The 22,470-nt window shown below is 39.7% G+C and overlaps 1 protein-coding gene across 1 annotated transcript in view; it reads left to right on the top strand.

Moving 5' to 3' along the window:
* ZNF215 (zinc finger protein 215) overlaps positions 1-7,698 on the top strand; it is a 30,735-nt gene extending 23,037 nt beyond the window's left edge. The window contains exon 5 of the mRNA XM_025929027.2: positions 5,574-7,698. Coding sequence (XP_025784812.1) covers positions 5,574-6,481 — 908 coding nt within the window. The 3' untranslated portion in view covers positions 6,482-7,698. The remainder of the gene's footprint in view (positions 1-5,573) is intronic.
* Positions 7,699-22,470: the final 14,772 nt, after the last annotated feature.

Below are 22,470 nucleotides of genomic sequence, written 5' to 3'. Positions count from 1 at the left end.
GCTTCAACCTGTTGAATGTTGACCTGAAATATGTAACTAATGAACAAAAAGACCAAAAAACGAGAAATTTAATTAGTAGAAAAGAGGGAAAAAATGCTATTATTTGTAAATGGTAACTTTCTACCTAGAAATCCAAGAAACTCATTATCAAAACTACTATATCTGTTAAGAGTTTTATAAGGTGGCTAGATGTAAAATAAAAATATTGGTAATTTTCCTGTGTTAGAACTAAGTGATTTGAAAATAACAAAATACATGAAAGTTATTTTAAAAATGGGAATAATAGAGTTATATGAAAAATGAGTTATAGAAATATGAGGCGAACATCACAAACTTGCTTAGAGAAATACATTTAGGAATTTTGCCATTCAGTAAATGCTACTGGAACAGTTAACTGTTTCAGTTACCTATTGTTTCTAAAAACTTACCTCCAAACTTACTGACTTTAAACAGCAATCATTTTATTAATCCTCACAGTTTTGTGAGTTGACTTAGGAGTTCTCAGGATCTATACGATATTGGCTGAAGATACAGTGTTCTGCTGGGATGGAATGATCAAAATGGCTCATCACAGGGCTGGAAGTTGAGGCTGGTTGTCACAGAGAACTTAGCTGGCCCCATGGACCAGAGTACCTCCATGTGGCCTCTTCTTGAGGCATGGGCTTCTCATAGCATGCCAGCCAGGTTCTGAGAGGGAGTATCCTGAGAGGAATTGGAAATTGTCAGTCTCCTAAAGGCTAGGCCCAGAAGTGGCATAGTATCACTTTTACCACATTCTGTAGGCTAAGCAGTCACAGAAGGAGCCCATTTTCAAGGGGAAGAAAAATTAACTCCATTGCTCTATAGGAGAGTGTAAAAGAATGTGCATCCATTTTTTTTTTTTTTTTTTGAGGTATAGTTAAAATATGGTGTTATGTTGTAGGTGCATAACATAATGATTCATTCATTCTTTCCATTACTCATCGCTCGTCATGATAATATACTCTTAATCCCCTTAACTGTTTCACCCATTCCCTCACACACCTCCCTTCTGGTAACCATCAGTTCATTATATTTAAGACTCTTTTTTTTGTTGTTGTTTGTTTGTTTTTCTGTTTTCCTTTGTTTCTTAAATCCCACATATAAGTGAAATCATAAAGGTATTTGCCTTTCTTTGACTTATTTTACTTACCATGATACCTGTTAGATCCATTCATGTTGTTGCAAATGGCAAGATTTCATTCTTTTTTATAACTGAGTGGTATTCAATTATATATACATACCACATCTTTTTTATCCATTCCTCTATGAATGGACATTTTGGTTGCCTCTATATCTTGGCTATTATCAATAATCCTGTAGTAAACATAGGGTGCATACATCTTTCTGAATTAGTGCTTTCATTTTCTTAAGCTAAATAACCAGTAGTGGAATTATTGGATCATATGGTATTTCTATTTTTAATTTTTTGAGGAACCTCCATCCTGTTTTCCACAGTGGCTACACCAGCTTGTATTCCCCCAAAATGTGCTCCTTTTTCTCCACATCCTTGCCAACACTGTTATTTTCTGTGTTTCTGATTTTAACCATTCTGCCTGGTGCGAGCTGATGTCTCATTGTAGTTTTGATTTACATTTCTCTGATGATGAGTGACATTGAACATCATTTCATGTGTCTGTTGGCCATCTAATGACTGCTTTGGAAAAATGTCTATTCAGGTTCTCTGTGCATTTTTTTATTGGATTATTTGTTTTTTTAGTGTTGAGTTGTACAAGTTCTTCCATATATATTTGGATACTAACCCTTTATTGAATATACTATTTGAAAATATCTTCTCCCATTCAGTAGGCTATCCTTTAGTTTTGTTGATGGTTTCCCTTACTGTGCAAAAGATTCTTTGGTATAGTCTCAAGAGTTTAATTTTGCTTTTGTTTTCCTTGCCAAAGGAGACCTACCTAGAAAAATGTTGCTACGGCCAATGTAAGAGAAATTACTGCCTATATTTTGTTCTAGGAATTTTATGGTTTCAGGTCTCACATTTAGGTCTTTAATCCCTTTTTAAATTTATTTTTGAGAGAGAGGGAGAAAGAGAGAGACAGAGACAGAGTGCAAGTGGGGGAGGGGCAGAGAGAGAGGGAGACACAGAATCTGAAGCAGGCTCCAGGCTCCAAGCTGTCAGCACAGAGCCTGATGCAGGGCTCGAACTCATGAACTGTGAGATCATGACCTGAAGTCAGACGCTTAACTGACTGAGCCACCCAGGCACCCCTTTAATCCGTTTTTTAGTTTATTTTTGTGTAGAATAAGAAAATGGTCCAGTTTCATTCTTTTGCATGTAGCTGTCCAGTTTTCCCAGCACCATTTGTTGAAGAGACTGTCTTTTTCCTGTTGGATATTCTTGCCTTCTTTGTCGTAGATTAATCGATCATAAAATCATGGATTTATTTCTGGCTCTCTATTCTGTTCCATTGATCTATATGTCTATTTTTTATGCCAGTACCATTCTGTTTTTATTACTACAGCTTTGTGTAGTATATCTTGAAATCTGAGATTATGATACTCCAGTTTTGTTCTTCTGTTTCAAGATTGATTTGGCTATTCAGGGTCTTTCATGGTTCCATACAAATTTTAGGATTCTCTCTTTTTTTTTTTTTTTTTTTTTATGAAATTTATTGTCACATTAGTTTCCATACAACACCCAGTGCTCATCCCAAAAGATGCCCTCTTTAATGCCCATCACCTACCCTCCTCTCCCTCCCACCCCAAATCAACCCTCAGTTCTCAGTTTTTAAGAGTCTCTTATGCTTTGGCTCTCTGTCCCACTCTAAGCTCTTTTTTTCTTTTTTTTCCTTCCCCTCCCCCATGGGTTTCTGTTAAGTTTCTCAGGATCCACATAAGAGTGAAAACATATGGTATCTGTTCTAGTGTTGTGAAAAATGCTATTGATATTTTGATAGGGCTTGCATTACATCTATAAATTGTTTTGTATAATATGGGCATTTTTAACAATATTGGTTCTCCCAGTTCATGAGCATGGAATTTTGTGTCAACTTCAATTTCTTTCATCAGTGTTTAATAGGTTTCAGAGTACAGGTTTTTCACCCTTTTGGTTAAATTTATTCCTACATATTTTATTTTTAGTGCAGTTGTAAATGGGATTGTTTCCTTAATTTCTCTACTACTTTGTTTTAAGGTATAGAAATGCAGCAGATTTCTGTATATTAATTTTGCATCCAGCAACTGCACTAAATTTATCAGTTCTGGTAGTTTTTTGATAGAGTCTTTAGGGTTTTTTATGTACAGTATCATGTCATCTGCAAATAGAGTTTTACTTCTTATTTACTAGTATGAATGCCTCTTATTTCTCTTTCTTGTCTGATTGCTGCAGCTAGGACTTCCAGTACTATTTTGAATGAAAGTGGTGAGAGTGGACATCCTTGTCTTGTTCCTGACCTTAGGAGAAAGCTTCTAAGTTTTCGCCCTTTGAGTATGATGTTAGCTGTGAGTTTTTTATGAATGTGCAGCCATTTTGTTCTATAATCTGTCCTCTGGCCACAAATTATTTTTTTCCCCATTATTAAATATATTTATTCTCTCCTAAGACCTCATTATGGCATCAAGCTTGAAGTCCAGGATCTCACCATCTAAATTAGGTCCAGGTTTGGAAGAGATTCCTCTCTCACTGAAGACCTATAGGTTATCTGCCCACATACCCAGTTTATGCTGGTGATGCAGAAACAGCGAAACTACAGTTGATACCCTTGTTATATTCCTAGGCTCCACCCCAGGAGATTCTGACTTAATGGTCTAGTTTCCACTGTATTACACAGACATAATTTCTGCTAGAAATTAGACTAAACCAGGCAGAATTAATAGGTATTTGACAAAGTTGGATATATCAGTGGAGCTGCTTTGAGGTAAACATCATTTCATAAAAAAATAGTACCTCATGGCAGATTAGATATGAAAGCTAAAGAGCAATGGTTATTCAAGATCTCTTCGTGGACTCTAGTGTAAATATTAGAAGGACAGTGACTCACTAAACAAGTGAGGACATTGAGGGAAGTTCTTTCCACATGAAAGATGAAATTCTCAGGCTCATTTGTTAAGTTGGAAGAGAGCAGTAGGATAGTTGAGTGGCATTGTCTTGGAGATGGATAAAAACAGGGGTCGATAATATATGTGAGACTACCAAATGGAAGATGTGTTTTGGCTACCAATGAAGTATGGAAGTAAATGCATTAGATAAACCTGAAGTTATATGTGAGAGGATAAAGGGAAGTCAGTGAAATTTAGTTTTTAAAAAGTTGCTAGAGGGGCGCCTGGGTGGGGCAGTCGGTTGGGCGTCCGACTTCAGCCAGGTCACGATCTCGCGGTCCGTGAGTTCGAGCCCCGCGTCAGGCTCTGGGCTGATGGCTCGGAGCCTGGAGCCTGTTTCCGATTCTGTGTCTCCCTCTCTCTCTCTGCCCCTCCCCCGTTCATGCTCTGTCTCTCTCTGTCCCAAAAATAAATAAACGTTGAAAAAAAAAAAAAATTAAAAAAAAAAAAGTTGCTAGAATGTAAGTATTTATACAGAAGCTAAGTGAGAAAGCAATTTTGAGAAGGGAAGTGGGACATTATTAAATGAAACAAACTGAAGACAGGTGAAAACAAGAGAATTAAATCTTAACTAGAACAGGTGAAGTTTTGCATTCTAGGAAATACCTAGAGAAATATCATAGCACTATTAGAATCAGGAGTGATTTTGAGCCCAGAAAAAGGGTGGTTTCTCTGCTACCTTTGATTATAGTTTGTTTTTTTTTTTCCTGCCTTTGTTAAATATGGGGAATAACTGCAGCTTGTATGGAAATAGAGACACTGATTGCAAGTTTGTTTTAGCTGGTTAAGGTGTGGAGCCTGTAAATGTAGATGTGTTTTTTTTTTTAATTTTTTTTTTCAACGTTTTTTATTTATTTTTGGGACAGAGACAGAGCATGAACGGGGGAGGGGCAGAGAGAGAGGGAGACACAGAATCGGAAACAGGCTCCAGGCTCTGAGCCATCAGCCCAGAGCCTGACGCGGGGCTGGAACTCACGGACCGCGAGATCGTGACCTGGCTGAAGTTGGACGCTTAACCGACTGCGCCACCCAGGCGCCCCAATGTAGATGTGTTTTTAAAGATATGATTAAATTGGTGTTTCAGAAGGGTGTATTTATTATTGATGAACAGCATGGGTTAAAAGAGACAAAGACAAGATGCTAGAGAAAGGAAGACTATGTGTAATCCACACATACTAGTTATGAACCAGTAACAATGCGAACTATGAAATGCCACCCTATCCCAGTTCATATGCTGATATTTTACCCAAGCTCTATGTATTCTCATTAATATACTTGAATAGCTGTTCTCATATTTTATGATCTTCTAACCTCCTTTTTAATACTTTTGTCCCTTTTATTTCTTCTATATTGCTCCTTTTCTAATCTCACCTCACATTTCCATTCTGTATTTAAGACCCATAAAATCTGCATATTTCCTTATGTGGTTTAGCATCCCTTTCCTAATTAAACAATTTCCCTTCTGCTAGCTCATAGAATTTTTAATTTCTTTTTAGACAGAGAGGTAATTTCAGAAAACCAAGATTCAGTTACAAAGGAGAGAATTTCTGGAGAATCATCGTCTCATGGAGAAATTATGAGAAGACTGACCAAAAGTGGACCCCCTTCTTCAGATGCTTGGATGAGTGATGATTGGCTATACAGGAACCAGGAACACTGGGACATAAATTTGCCAGAAGAAGCTTTTGTTCACAAGACAGTCTACACTGAGGAGGGAAACTTTGAAGGTAGTGAGAATAAGAAAAGCTTAGATGTTGAGTCAGTTAATTCAATTTTTGATATACAACAGGGAATTCCTATGAAAAAGGGGTTCTCAAAATGTGATAAGTTTAAAACTAACTTCAAATTTAATTTAGATTCAGTAGGTAGGCAACATTTAGAATATAATAAATGTGGAAATGCCTTGAGCCTGAGTATAGACATTCAGCACCCAGAAAGTCATACCTTAGTGAATTCCTATGAATGCTATCAATGTGGGAAAGCCTTCAGCCGGAGTTCATCCGTCATTCGACATCAGATCATTCACACAGGAGAGAAACCCTATAAATGTAGTGAGTGTGGGAGATTCTTTAACAGACGTACAAATCTTACTAAGCATCAAAAAATTCATACTGAAGCAAAGGTCTGTGAAGGCAATAAATGTGGAAAAGCTTTCAGTGAGAGTAAAAATAGTAATAAAAATTCAAGACTTTATTCTGGAGATAATCCCTACGAATGTGTTAACTGTGGAAAATCCTTCAGCCGGAGCTCCTCCCTTATTCGACATCAAATGATTCATACAGGAGAGAAACCATTCAAATGTAAAGAATGTGAGAAGACCTTCAATAGGAGTTCAAACCTTAAAAAACACCAAAAACTTCATACTCAAGAGAAGGAAGAAACCCAGGATTACCTACATCAATGAATTTATACTGGAGGGAATCCTGTGAATGTAGTAAATGCAAGAAAACGTTTGTCAGGGATTATTCTTTAATTGATATGACAGAACTATATTAGAGGGAAATATTTTATTGGGCATATATCTGTCTGAGCTTTCCCAGTCTCCCAAAGGAAGCCACAAGGGTATGGAGTTTATATATATCACCATGAAGTCTTTGCCTATCATGATTTTGATATCATGGCCATCATCATTTCTATTTCATAAATGGGACCTATGGCTTCCATATATTCACCTAATTTATTGAAGTAGGGAGGAGCCAAGCAGTACCCTTAGAGTTGATATTTAATAAAACTCAAACTTTCAGTCCTTATGAGAAGGTCATGAGAAACCACGAGCTCACAAGAATATAGGAAGACTACTGACGAAGAACTGAACTCTGAATTAATGACAGAGACCACAGTGACAGCAAATTACTCCATCCTTGATAATATCCTTGGCTGTCCTGGTGCTGAGTGGGACCTAGAATTGGTGGAGGGTTATCAACTGCAATGGGAAGTAGAGTAACAAATCTACATGTAGTCTTCAAGTCTGCATTTTTAAAAGTACTCTTTGGGATACAGCCTAGAGAGACATCCATAGCCTTGGGTCTATCATTTATTCCAAACATTAAGAGGTCAGTAAAGTGTGTTAATGCTCTGTATTAAATAATACTCTGGATACTAGAACTTCCTCTTTCTTCTGTAAGCTACTTCAGGATCCCAAACAGTGTTCAGCCAGGAGGCTTATCTTAATCTGCCTCAAAATGTTCATATTGGAGACATTCCCAGTGAATGAATGGTGGCTTGTAAAACTCCTATCTTATTCAAAAACAGAAAAGGTATACTGGAGTGTGAACACTTATGATGAGTTAAGGTGGAAATTAGTCTGTGTTCATTTGTTTTATGGTTTCAGGTCTTCAATCCATTTTTTATTTGTGTATGTGTATGGTTTAAGATAGTGGTCCATTTTCTTTTTTGCATGTGGCTGTCCAGTTTTCCTAATACTGGTTATTGAAGAGACTGTCCTTTCCCCATTGTATATTCTTGGTTCCTTTGTGGTAAATTAATTGACCATACACATGTGTGGGTTTATTTCTGGGCACGCTGTTCTCTTCCATTGATCTGTGTGTCTGTGTTTATGCCAGTACCATACTGTTTTGGTTACTATAGCTTCATAATATAGTTTGAAATTAGGAAGTGTGATGCCTCCAGCTTTGTTCTTTCTCAAGTTTGCCTTGACTATTCAGGATCTTTTGTAGTTCCATACAAATTTTAGGATTTTTTTCTTTTTCTGTGAAAAATGCCATTGGAATTTTGAGAGGGGTTCCATTGAATCTTTATATTCTTTGGGTAATTTTAACAATATTAATTTTAACAATAATTCAGTCAATGAGCATGGAAGATCTTTGTGCCTTCTTCAGTTTCTTTAATCAATGAATGATAGTTTTGAGCGTATAGATCTTTCATCTCCTTGGTTAAACTTATCCACAGGTATTTTATCCTTTTCATGAAGTTGTAAATGGGATTTTGTTTTATTTATTTGTTTATTTTGAGAGAGAGTATGTGTACGGAGAGGGGCAGAGAGAGAGAGGGAGAGTGAGAGAATCCCAAGCAGGCTTCATGCTCATCGGGGAACCTGACATGGGACTTGAACCCAAGAACCATGAGATCATGACCTGATCTGAAATCTTCTGATTTCAGATGCTTAACCCACTGAACCACCCAGTGCCCTTGAAATGAGATTTTTGTCTTAATTTCTTTTTCTGATAGTGTATAGAAGGCAACTGATTTTTTTTTTAAGTGTAAATGTGTAAACTGTCCTCAGGGAAAAATACTGAGCTACATTAGATGGTAAGGATAGGACTAACAGCTCATGTTGTGCCATAGACTTGTATCACTGCTGTGAGAGAAATCTGTGCCGTGTGCCCAGGGAATTCGTAGAAGACAAACATAGGACTCTTCTTTCAGCTTTTACAGTGAACACATTTCTGGCACCATGTACCTCACCATGTGCGCAGTCTGAAGTAGTCATCCAGCTCTTTACTGGGCATTGATGCTTACCAGAAATCCTTCTGCTTCCCCCAACTGCCGTCCTTTCCATTTCCCACCCTATTTTAGACCCTTCCTGCTCTCCTCACCTTCTTAAATCAGCACACCCAGCTCCCCTACGATCAGCTTGCTTCCATTAAAGAAGTTGGGTACCATCAGACAAAACCATCTCCACATCCTGCCATCAAGCCTTCAGAATGCAGTTCTCCGTAACCATGGAAGAACTGTCCTTCCATACCATGTCCTCTAAATCCTGCCTTTTTCACTTTCTTAGAATAATCACTCCCACAATCACCTCTCCTTTTAGGTCTTTAAATTCAGCTTCTATATTTGGCATCTTCTCATCAGTATTTAAAAATGCTTAAATCGGCGTGCCTGGGTGGCTCAGTCAGTTGAGTGTGCAGCTTTGGCTCAGGTCATGATCTCTCAGCCCATGAGTTCGAGCCCCACGTCGAGCTGACAGCTCAGAACCTGGAGCCTGCTTCAGATTCTATGTCTCCCTCTCTCTTTGCCCCTCCCCCGCTCACATTCTGTCTCTCTCTCAAAAATAAACATTAAAAAAAAAAGATATACAAATGCTTAAATCACCTCTACCTTGAAGAATTAGAAAAGGAACATAGCAAAACAAAAACCTCTCTGCTCCACTACCCATAGCAATTACAGTTCTCTTTCATCTCCATGCCAGCCACACTTCTAGGAAGTTTTGTCCATACTGGTTCACTGCCCACTGACTCCTCAACAACCTGCAATCTGGTCATAGTCCTCTTACCTTTAATGAAAGAGTGCTAACAAAGTAATCAACTGCTTCTTTTTTGGAACAAAGCATACTTTTCAGCCTTTATCTTCCCTCACTTTCATCTCCGTATGGTGTTTAACTCTATTAATGGCTCCCTTTTTCTTGAGGTATTTCCTTCCCTTGGTTTTTATGTCATTACAGTATCCTAATTTTCCTTTCACATCTTTGACAGTAGTTCCTCCTTGGTATCTGACAATCTGTCCATGTGGTGTTGCTCTTCAGGGTTCTTGTCTTCAATTATTATCTCTTCATGGGGGATCTCAAGCCAAAATATCTTCCCCAGGTTCTAGACCTATAAGACATCTCCATAGGGATGGCCCATAGGCCATTCAGCCTCAGGGCAGAGAATGGACCAGTTGTCCAGACTCAAAAACCTGCCTCCTCTCCCTGGGCCCATACTCCATAACCCATGAATAACTAAGGCATTCTGCTAGTTGTTATCCAATATATTTATTCACTCCACTTTCACTGCTACAGAATTTTAGCTGGACACACAGCCACCTAACTTTTTATGTATTTATTTATGAACAGAAGTGATGTGTGTCACTTCCAGGTCTTGCGTTCAAACAGCTAGGCATCATTCTATTCTGAATCCTTTCCCTCTCCCTGCTGGCTGGAAACAAGGAAAACCGTAGTAACTACACTGGACTACAAGTGGAAACCAGTGTTGACAATGGAATCCTGGCCCACCCATTTCCCTCCAGATTGTTAGAAATAAACTTCAGTCATATATAAGCTACTGGTTTTGGTTTGTTAGTTTCTTTTGCACCACAGGTTGCCCTGTACCTTAGTGAATATACTCACTAAATCTTTTAGACTCTTCCTTGTACCTATCTGCATACACACACACACACACACACACACACACACACACACACACACACACACACACTGGTACTATATTTCTATTTATGGTTACTGTCCTCTCCCTTACATCAACTGTGCTTCTGCCTTGAAAATTTGTAAAATGCAGGCAGAGGAGCTTTCTGAAATACAAATTTTGATTATTGCACATAAATGCTTAAACCTTTCAAAGACTCCCCATGAACTTTTAGGTGAAATCTAAACTCTGAAATGACTTATCTTGCCTTTCACGTTCTAATGTTCTTGCACTGCACCCTTTGCACTCCATGTGTCAGTCATGCAATAGCTTTCAGCTTCCCATCTACTGCATATGTTTAGCTCTAGTATTTTCCATATGATATTTCCTATTCATGGAGACCTCTTTATCCAGCTATTTTTCACTCCTTCAGGTTCAACTAAAGAGGTTTCTTCCTCTAGAAAGCCACCTCTGACAAGACTGAGAAGACTTGAAAATCTATGTGCTAAATTCAACATACTTACACGTCTATAGCATTACAGTAATCCTCTCACAATTATTTTAGACTGTACCCCTTACTACTTAGTGTGGTTTGGAGGGAGGCAAGTATTCCATAAAAAGTATTATACTTGCCAGCAACAAATAGTAGTACCGAGTAAGTAGGAAATAGACCTGACCACTTATTTTTTACATCTCATTGTAAAATGATGAAGACGCTTTTAAATTTTTTTTCAACGTTTTATTTATTTTTGGGACAGAGAGAGACAGAGCATGAACGGGGGAGGGGCAGAGAGAGAGGGAGACACAGAATCGGAAACAGGCTCCAGGCTCTGAGCCATCAGCCCAGAGCCTGACGCGGGGCTCGAACTCACGGACCGCGAGATCGTGACCTGGCTGAAGTCGGACGCTTAACCGACTGCGCCACCCAGGCGCCCCTGAAGACGCTTTTAAATGAATACTAAGGATCCCACTATAACATCAGTACTTTTTTCAAGTTTCTGTATTTCTTTTAATAAAAAAAATACTTCTATTGTTCACCCTGAACTATGATTGAATTTGATTAGAGGCCTTTACTGGGCTCTATTTGCTATCATCTTCATAGATGTGAGCTTTGAATTTAGTAATTTACCAGTACTAGTTCTGCTCTATCAATATTCACCAAGTACTTGATATCCAAGTTGTTTTCTCTTGCTCTCATTACTTCATTTTGATGTTGTAATGGCTGAAACTTAAAAGAAAGATCCACAATTGCCATAGACATTATGTGCCACCCTAGCAAGTAAGGAAAATCATAAGAGATTACAGAATCTTCCTTTATATCTTCATTGAGGCAAAATGGTAACATCTCAGCGGGTTTGACTTCTGAATGAAAATGTGTAAGAGGGGGAGCAGAGGGAGGAGAATGTAGGGACAGCCCCATTTGTAGTCTTGAGAGATCACTTCTCTAGGAGAGACACTATAAAGTGGTCTGAACTCCCACCCCTTTGAGGGGATAGATGGATTCCAAACCTGTCCATCATTCCCAGAATTTGTTCTGAGCTCACGTTGGAAGTTCTGACTGAGACCTAATGTGTAGTAAGTGTGTCTACAATTCATAGCTTCAGCCTATCAACAAAAACAAGAAATCAAGCCTAAACCTCTGAGGCTTGCCCTGGAAGCACCTCCAGTGTGAGAGGGCAAGGCAGGCTGGGAGGCTCCAAGGGCCAGCCCACTATAGAAACAGTACTGGACTCTATCCCTAAGGCACTCTTTTTTTTTTTTTTTTTTAATTTTTAATGTTTATTTATCTTTGAGAGAGAGCGAGCATGAGTGGGGGAGGGGCAGAGAGCGAGGGAGAATTGGAAACAGGCTCCAGGCTCTGAGCTGTCAGCACAGAGCCCGACACGGGGCTTGAACTCCTGAACCACAAGGTCATGACCTGAGCCAAAGTCAGACACTTAACCGACTGAGCCACCCAGGCGCCCCTCTAAGGCACTCTTAAATGAAGATAGCCTTGAGGTTTTATCCCAGCCGGAAGTCACTGCCCCCGTGGGGCCTTGGCGGGGCAGGGAGACCAGAAGTGTAGACTCATCCATCCTCTTGCTTGAGCGCAGTGGGATTCTGCCCACTAGGTCGTTTTTTCCTCTGCATCCAAGTTGGCTTTGTGGTCCTGGAAACCACAAGCTTTCCTCGGAAAATTGGGTAACCCTTCTGACTTTTGGGCTTCTCTTCTCTTACACTTGTAATTAGAAGTGTACCATGACCTCTAGTCCGCAGTGCCATGAAAACCGTTGTCATTTGATGTCTGAAGATTTTGTGAGGTTTCCAGCTGGACCTCTCCACTTGGGATGGACATTTTAGAGCCAGGAATTCCCTTGACTATAGTGTGCACTTAATAGGACCTTCTTGAAATGATATCAAACTGTTAAGATTTCACAGAATGAGTGTGCTGTGAAAGTTATACTTTATTATATGGTATGCACTATTCTAGAGATAAAAGTTCATTAGGCGGCTTTAAGACTCCTACTTCGATCTCTGTAATTTACAGCTAAGGATACTTAAACCCAGAGAAAACAAATGATTATCTGAATGCCATGCCATCAATAAAAGACCCTAGGTTAAACACAGAGTCCTTCAGGTCTTTCAGCCACTGTGCTTTTTTCAAAAAAAAATGTTAAAGTTCTAATTCATTTGGAATTTAATGTTTAGTGGAAGACACCTGTACACTTGACTCATAGTGGTCTGTATTCTAAGTTCTAGAACATGCGAAGATGAACAAAGCACATTACCATTTGGAGTGGATTGCATATTTTTTCAGCCATGTGCATAGCCTAGTACAATATTCAGTAGGTATTAAGATTTAATTAATTTGGTAGGCATTTCTAGCAGATCTGCCTGACTCTGATAGTTGGCCTGTTGATAGTCTGCATGACTCCCAGTTCACACTGATCCAATGATTATAAATTTGGAATTAGGTAGAAATATATCTTGTTTTCATAGTAACTGATGTGAGCTCAGGCAACCGAGCTCTTAACCACCAGGCTGTACTAATTCCTAAGAGTCCATATTTTGCTCACTCCGCTTGAAACACTTACCCAACTCCCTTCCCCTAACTCCTCCTCCCCAGGTTATTTCAATTTATTCAATCTAAGATTAGAATCACACCCTAACTCCTCCCCAAGGTTGGGTTTGACTAGTCCCATGGCACAATTTGAGCTTTATATTATCCAGATGAAAAAAACCCTATATCTTGAGGAGTAGCTCAAACTCCAACATGAAATCATTTATCTAGACAGAATAATTTCACTCTTCTAAAACACTGTGCTCAACTACAAGTTTTTACAACCAATTCCTCCTGTCTGTAAACTATTTTGGCCTGCTTTTTACGTATTAAAATGCTATCTAAACCCCAATTTTGAAACTACTTTCTGACATATTCATCATATTCAAATTATATCCAAAATTTATATCTCTCACTTCTGTTAACACTGGGTTAACACTTCTCTCTTGTAGACATTACTGCAGTACCTCCTTGGAATCCTTGCTTTGGCTCCAGTGCCTCCCTTCAGTCAATTCTTAGAACCTTCAGAGTGACCCTGTTAAAATGTAAAGTTAAATCATGTCCTGTAAAACCCTCCAGTGGCTTTTCACACTATCTTTAGCCTTATTTTTTTAATGAGTATGTTTTCCAGATTTACTCTGGTGAGCACACTAAGGGAAAAATGAAAACAATTAACAAAGAAAATTGGCTTGGGGCGCCTGGGTGGCTCAGTTAGTTAAGCATCAGACTCGGTTTCAGCTCAGGTCATGATCTCACTGTGATTTAGAGCCACACATCTGGGCTCTGCGCTGCCAGCGTGAAGCCTGTTTGGGATTCTCTCTCTCTCCTTCTCCCTCTCCCTCTGCCCTCCCCCTCTCATGTGCTCGTGCATGCTCTCTCTCTGAAAATAAATTTAAAAAACATAAAAGGGAGTGCCTGGGTGGTTCAGTCAGTGAAGTGTTGGACTCAGTTTTGGCTTGAGTCGTGATCTCAAAGTTTTGTGGGTTTGAGCCCTGCCTCGGGCTCTGTGTGAGTGACACAGAGCCTGCCTGGGATTCTCTCTCTCTCTGCCCCTTCCCCGCTCGTGGGGTCTCTCTTTCTCAAAATAAATAAAACTTATATAAAATAAAAAACTGCTTCCTACTGTCAAAACTCATTGACTAAATGGTCTTGTGACCTCCGTTCTTACTCATTCTCTTCTTACTCTAACAACATAGCCAATCTCCACACTGTTGTTAAAGTCATCTTTTCAAAATGATAGTGTTGCACCTTTGTTTAAGATTCTGTAATGTTGAGGACCTTGAGGAAGATGGCGGCGTAGGAGGACGCTGGGCTCACCGCGCGTCCTGCTGATCACTTAGATTCCACCTACACCTGCCTAAATAACCCAGAAAACCACCAGAGGATTAGCAGAACGGAGTCGCCGGAGCCAAGCACAGACGAGAGGCCCACGGAAGAGGGTAGGAAGGGCGGCGAGGCGGTGCGCGCTCCACGGACTGGTGGGAGGGAGCCGGGGCGGAGGGGCGGCTCGCCGGCCAAGCAGAGCCCCAGAGTCTGGCTTGCAAAAAGCGGAGGGGCCTGACGGACTGTGTTCCGACAGCAAGCGCGACTTAGCGTCTGGGAAGTCATAAGTTAACAGCTCTGCTCAGAAAGCGGGAAGACTGGAGGACAAAGGGAAGGAGAGCTGCTGAGCCCCCGGACGACAGAGCTCAGTTTGGTGGGGAACAAAGGCGCTCGCCAGCGCCATCTTCCCCGCCCATCCCCCAGCCAAAATCCCAAAGAGAACCAGTTCCTGCCAGGGAACTTGCTCGCTCCGCGCAAACACCCAACTCTGTGCTTCTGCGGAGCCAAACCTCCGGCAGCGGATCTGACTCCCTCTTGCTGCCACAGGGCCCCTCCTGAAGTGGATCACCTAAGGAGAAGCAAGCTAAGCCTGCCCCTCCTGCCCCTGTGCACCTTGCCTACCCACCCCAGCTAAGACGCCAGATCCCCAGCATCACAAGCCTGGCAGTGTGCAAGTAGCCCAGACAGACCACCCCACCCCACAGTGAATCCCGCCCCTAGGAGAGGGGAAGAGAAGGCACGCACCAGTCTGACTGTGGCCCCAGCGGTGGGCTGGGGGCAGACATCAGGTCTGACTGCGGCTCCGCCCACCAACTCCAGTTATACACCACAGCACAGGGGAAGTGCCCTGCAGGTCCTCACCACGCCAGGGACTATCCAAAATGACCAAGCGGAAGAATTCCCCTCAGAAGAATCTCCAGGAAATAACAACAGCTAATGAGCTGATCAAAAAGGATTTAAATAATATAACAGAAAGTGAATTTAGAATAATAGTCATAAAATTAATCGCTGGGCTTGAAAACAGTATAGCTGACAGCAGAGAATCTCTTGCTACAGAGATCAAGGGACTAAGGAACAGTCACGAGGAGCTGAAAAACGCTTTAAACGAAATGCATAACAAAATGGAAACCACCACGGCTCGGATTGAAGAGGCAGAGGAGAGAATAGGTGAACTAGAAGATAAAGTTATGGAAAAAGAGGAAGCTGAGAAAAAGAGGGATAAAAAAATCCAGGAATATGAGGGGAAAATTAGAGAACTAAGTGATACACTAAAAAGAAATAATATACGCATCATTGGTATCCCAGAGGAGGAAGACAGAGGGAAAGGTGCTGAAGGGGTACTTGAAGAAATAATAGCTGAGAACTTCCCTGAACTGGGGAAGGAAAAAGGCATTGAAATCCAAGAGGCACAGAGAACTCCCTTCAGACGTAACTTGAATCGATCTTCTGCACGACATATCATAGTGAAACTGGCAAAATACAAGGATAAAGAGAAAATTCTGAAAGCAGCAAGGGGTAAACGTGCCCTCACATATAAAGGGAGACCTATAAGACTCGTGACTGATCTCTCTTTTGAAACTTGGCAGGCCAGAAAGAATTGGCACGAGATTTTCAGTGTGCTAGACAGAAAAAATATGCAGCCGAGAATCCTTTATCCAGCAAGTCTGTCATTTAGAATAGAAGGAGAGATAAAGGTCTTCCCAAACAAACAAAAACTGAAGGAATTTGTCACCACTAAACCAGCCCTACAAGAGATCCTAAGGGGGACCCTGTGAGACAAAGTACCAGAGACATCACTACAAGCATAAAACATACAGACATCACAATGACTCTAAACCCATATCTTTCTATAATAACACTGAATGTAAATGGACTAAATGCGCCAACCAAAAGACATAGGGTATCAGAATGGATAAAAAAACAAGACCCATCTATTTGCTGTCTACAAGAGACTCATTGTAGACCTGAGGACACCTTTAGATTGAGAGTGAGGGGATGGAGAACTATTTATCATGCTACTGGAAGCCAAAAGAAAGCTGGAGTAGCCATACTTATATCAGACAAACTAGACTTTAAATTAAAGGCTGTAACAAGAGATGAAGAAGGACATTATATAATAGTGACAGGGTCTATCCATCAGGAAGAGCTAACAATTATAAATGTCTATGCGCCGAATACCGGAGCGCCCAAATATATAAAACAATTACTCATAAACACAAGCAACCTTATTGATAAGAATGTGGTAATTGCAGGGGACTTTAACACCCCACTTACAGAAATGGATAGATCATCTAGACACACGATCAATAAAGAAACAAGGGCCCTGAATGAGACATTGGATCAGATGGACTTGACAGATATATTTAGAACTCTGCATCCCAAAGCAACAGAATATACTTTCTTCTCAAGTGCACATGGAACATTCTCCAAGATAGATCATATACTGGGTCACAAAACAGCCCTTCATAAGTTTACAAGAATTGAAATCATACCATGCATACTTTCAGACCACAACGCTATGAAGCTTGAAATCAACCACAGAAAAAAGTCTGGAAAACCTCCAAAAGCATGGAGGTTAAAGAACACCCTACTAACGAATGAGTGGGTCAACCAGGCAATTAGAGAAGAAATTAAAAAATATATGGAAACCAACGAAAATGAAAATACAACAATCCAAACGCTTTGGGACGCAGCGAAGGCAGTCCTGAGAGGAAAATACATTGCAATCCAGGCCTATCTCAAGAAACAAGAAAAATCCCAAATACAAAATCTAACAGCACACCTAAAGGAACTAGAAGCAGAACAGCAAAGGCAGCCTAAACCCAGCAGAAGAAGAGAAATAATAAAGATCAGAGCAGAAATAAACAATATAGAATCTAAAAAAACTGTAGAGCAGATCAATGAAACCAAGAGTTGGTTTTTTGAAAAAATAAACAAAATTGACAAACCTCTAGCCAGGCTTCTCAAAAAGAAAAGGGAGATGACCCAAATAGATAAAATCATGAATGAAAATGGAATTATGACAACCAATCCCTCAGAGATACAAACAATTATCAGGGAATACTATGAAAAATTATATGCCAACAAATTGGACAACCTAGAAGAAATGGACAAATTCCTGAACACCCACACTCTTCCAAAACTCAATCAGGAGGAAATAGAAAGCTTGAACAGACCCATCACCAGCGAAGAAATTGAATCGGTTATCAAAAATCTCCCAACAAATAAGAGTCCAGGACCAGATGGCTTCCCAGGGGAGTTCTACCAGACGTTTAAAGCAGAGATAATACCTATCCTTCTCAAGCTATTCCAAGAAATAGAAAGGGAAGGAAAACTTCCAGACTCATTCTATGAAGCCAGTATTACTTTGATTCCTAAACCAGACAGAGACCCAGTAAAAAAAGAGAACTACCGGCCAATATCCCTGATGAATATGGATGCAAAAATTCTCAATAAGATACTAGCAAATCGAATTCAACGGCATATAAAAAGAATTATTCACCATGATCAAGTGGGATTCATTCCTGGGATGCAGGGCTGGTTCAACATTCGCAAATCAATCAACGTGATACATCACATTAACAAAAAAAAAGAGAAGAACCATATGATCCTGTCAATCGATGCAGAAAAGGCCTTTGACAAAATCCAGCACCCTTTCTTAATAAAAACTCTTGAGAAAGTCGGGATAGAAGGAACATACTTAAAGATCATAAAAGCCATTTATGAAAAGCCCACAGCTAACATCATCCTCAACGGGGAAAAACTGAGAGCTTTTTCCCTGAGATCAGGAACACGACAGGGATGCCCACTCTCACCGCTGTTGTTTAACATAGTGCTGGAAGTTCTAGCATCAGCAATCAGACAACAAAAGGAAATCAAAGGCGTCAAAATTGGCAAAGATGAAGTCAAGCTTTCGCTCTTTGCAGATGACATGATATTATACATGGAAAATCCGATAGACTCCACCAAAAGTCTGCTAGAACTGATACATGAATTCAGCAAAGTTGCAGGATACAAAATCAATGTACAGAAATCAGTTGCATTCTTATACACTAACAATGAAGCAACAGAAAGACAAATAAAGAAACTGATCCCATTCACAATTGCACCAAGAAGCATAAAATACCTAGGGATAAATCTAACCAAAGATGTAAAGCATCTGTATGCTGAAAACTATAGAAAGCTTATGAAGGTAATTGAAGAAGATTTAAAGAAATGGAAAGACATTCCCTGCTCATGGATTGGAAGAATAAATATTGTCAAAATGTCAATACTACCCAAAGCTATCTACACATTCAATGCAATCCCAATCAAAATTGCACCAGCATTCTTCTCGAAACTAGAACAAGCAATCCTAAAATTCATATGGAACCACAAAAGGCCCCGAATAGCCAAAGTAATTTTGAAGAAGAAGACCAAAGCAGGAGGCATCACAATCCCAGACTTTAGCCTCTACTACAAAGCTGTCATCATCAAGACAGCATGGTATTGGCACCAAAACAGACACATAGACCAATGGAATAGAATAGAAACCCCGGAACTAGACCCACAAACGTACGGCCAACTCATCTTTGACAAAGCAGGAAAGAACATCCAATGGAAAAAAGACAGTCTCTTCAACAAATGGTGCTGGGAGAACTGGACAGCAACATGCAGAAGGTTGAAACTAGACCACTTTCTCACACCATTCACAAAAATAAACTCAAAATGGATAAAGGACCTGAATGTGAGACAGGAAACCATCAAAACCTTAGAGGAGAAAGCAGGAAAAGACCTCTCTGACCTCAGCCGTAGCAATCTCTTACTCGACACATCCCCAAAGGCAAGGGAATTAAAAGCAAAAGTGAATTACTGGGACCTTATGAAGATAAAAAGCTTCTGCACAGCAAAGGAAACAACCAACAAAACTAAAAGGCAACCAACGGAATGGGAAAAGATATTTGCAAATGACATATCGGACAAAGGGCTAGTATCCAAAATCTATAAAGAGCTCACCAAACTCCACACCCGAAAAGCAAATAACCCAGTGAAGAAATGGGCAGAAAACATGAATAGACACTTCTCTAAAGAAGACATCCGGATGGCCAACAGGCACATGAAAAGATGTTCAGCGTCGCTCCTTATCAGGGAAACACAAATCAAAACCACACTCAGATATCACCTCACGCCAGTCAGAGTGGCCAAAATGAACAAATCAGGAGACTATAGATGCTGGAGAGGATGTGGAGAAACGGGAACCCTCTTGCACTGTTGGTGGGAATGCAAATTGGTGCAGCCGCTCTGGAAAGCAGTGTGGAGGTTCCTCAGAAAATTAAAAATAGACCTACCCTATGACCCAGCAATAGCACTGCTAGGAATTTATCCAAGGGACACAGGAGTACTGATGCATAGGGGCACTTGTACCCCAATGTTCATAGCAGCACTCTCAACAATAGCCAAATTATGGAAAGAGCCTAAATGTCCATCAACTGATGAATGGATAAAGAAATTGTGGTTTATATACACAATGGAGTACTACGTGGCAATGAGAAAAAATGAAATATGGCCTTTTGTAGCAACGTGGATGGAACTGGAGAGTGTGATGCTAAGTGAAATAAGCCATACAGAGAAAGACAGATACCATATGGTTTCACTCTTATGTGGATCCTGAGAAACTTAAGAAAAACCCATGGGGGAGGGGAACAAAAAAAAAAAAAAAAAAAGAGGTTAGAGTGGGAGAGAGCCAAAGCATAAGAGACTGTTGAGAACTGAGAACAAACTAAGGGTCGATGGGGGGTGGGAGGGAGGAGAGGGTGGGTGATGGGTACTGAGGAGGGCACCTTTTGGGATGAGCACTGGGTGTTGTATGGAAACCAATTTGACAATAAATTTCATATATAAATAAAAAAAAAAATTCTGTAATGTTTCTGGGGTGCCTAGGTTGCTCAGTTGAGCATTGGTTTTGGCTTAGGTCATGATCTCATGGTCATGGGATCAAGCCCTGCATTTGGCTCCATGCTGAGTGTGAAGCCTTCTTGGGATCTTCTCTCTCCCTCTCTCTCTGCCCCTCCTCTGTTCACTTTCTCTCGAAATAAATAAATAAACATTTTTTTTTAAAAAGATTCTTTAGTATCTCTTCATGACCAACAGAAATTTTTTTAGCTTGACACAGGAAGTCCTTCATGATCTGGCCATTCTCTAACCTCTCCTTTCACTTTTACACTTTATACACCAACAGTGTTAGGCTACTTGTAGCTGACTGTCTACATCATGTAATTTAATTATTTCATTTCTTTGCACAAATTATACTTCTGTGACCTATATTTTAATCCAATAATTGAATATAGAAAATTATTATAAAAATTGACAAAAATAATCAAAAACTTCATACATGATGACATTTATGGCAGTTAAATTCATGATATAAAAATGAAAAGTCCAGGGGCACCTAGCTGGTTCAGTTGGTGGAGCACATGGTTCTTGATCTTGGGGTTGTGGGTTTGAGCCCCACACTGGGTGTAGAGATTACTTAAAAATGGAATCTTTAAAAAAAAATTCCAAATCCCTGATAATATAATTGAGCATTATGATACAGTAATACAATGGAATATCATGTAACCATTAACATTTTAAATGTTATATGTAAAAATGCCATTTTTATTTACGAAGACACCAATAAAAATATTTAAAAAATACAGAAAAGTATGAAGAACATAAAGATAGCCACAATCCATCCTATCCACTATAACATTTTGGTATATATCCAATTTTTCCCCATGGGAATATGTGTATAAACATAGATAGATAGATAGATAGATAGATAGATAGATAGATAGATAGAATCTTACCCCATATATAGTTCTATATCTTATACTTTCAATTAACACCATAAGTATATCATCATTACAAGATTCTTGGAAAATATAAGTTTTACTGGCTGCATAACATTACACATATAGATGCATCATAATTTATTCAACTTTTCCCCTATTTTGGGGGGGAGGGCAACAAAAAATACTGCAATAAATATCTTGAACAATAAATATCTTTGTGTTCTAATGTAATTCAGAATGCTTGGCTCAGACCCACCACTTTCTGGGGAAACCTTTTGGAACATCAGCCCTTCAAGGCCATGTTTTATGCCTTATTATCCATCCCTGGGCATGTCTGAAGGGACCAGAGTGAACATCTGACAACAAAGCTAGCCAATCCAAAGCCTTTCCAGTAGTCTATGGTTTAGCCTGCCGCAAAGGCTTGTGTAGAGGTAGTAAAGTGAGCCAGTCAACTTCTCCCACTCAGAAATCTGAATGGGGAGACCCAGAAGGAAGTTTACAAGTTAGTGGTTGGCAATGGAATTAAAAAATACATATTCATGGATGTGGTGGCAATTATAGACCTGCAAAGAGTAGGTCAGTGTGTAGACAGTAGAGAGGCTACCCAAAGAGAAACACGGTTTTGAAACAGTGGCTTTGTCTAATGGCCACTAATTCTAGAGCAAATTCCCATATGAAAGCTTATGTCCTTGGATTTTTTTCTGTGAGATTTTAAAACATGTTTGTTCTATAGCTCTATTTTTTTGAATTAGATAAATGAAGTGGGTCTCTTCTTTGGAAATAGAAATGCTTTAATAATATGTAATCTATTTCCAAAAAATATATGCCTAGACATGAAATCACTGAAGGAAAGGATATCAACAATTTTAAGGCTTATGATTAGCCAAATAGCTTTTCCAAAGTCTATCAATTTACCTTCGTCGTAAGTAGTAAGTATCCATCACTCTGTACTCTCACTGAAAATAGCTATTATAATTGTTAATAAAAGTGGCATTTCATTGCTTTAATCTGATGTCCTTTGCCAATCTTTAGTAGATAGGTATCTATCTTCCTTATTAGTTTATAAAAGTTCTTAACTGTCTTAATCATGAAAAATATTTTTCCTACTTTCTGATTTCAGTGTTTTTCACCTACA

This window comes from Puma concolor, chromosome D1 (genome assembly GCF_028749965.1).
Source record: "Puma concolor isolate L17-30 chromosome D1, mPumCon1.1.hap2, whole genome shotgun sequence".
In the NCBI taxonomy this organism is placed as follows: Eukaryota; Metazoa; Chordata; class Mammalia; order Carnivora; family Felidae; genus Puma; species Puma concolor.
Note: the sequence above shows the minus strand (reverse complement) of the source record. Positions and strands in the feature narration are given on the sequence as shown.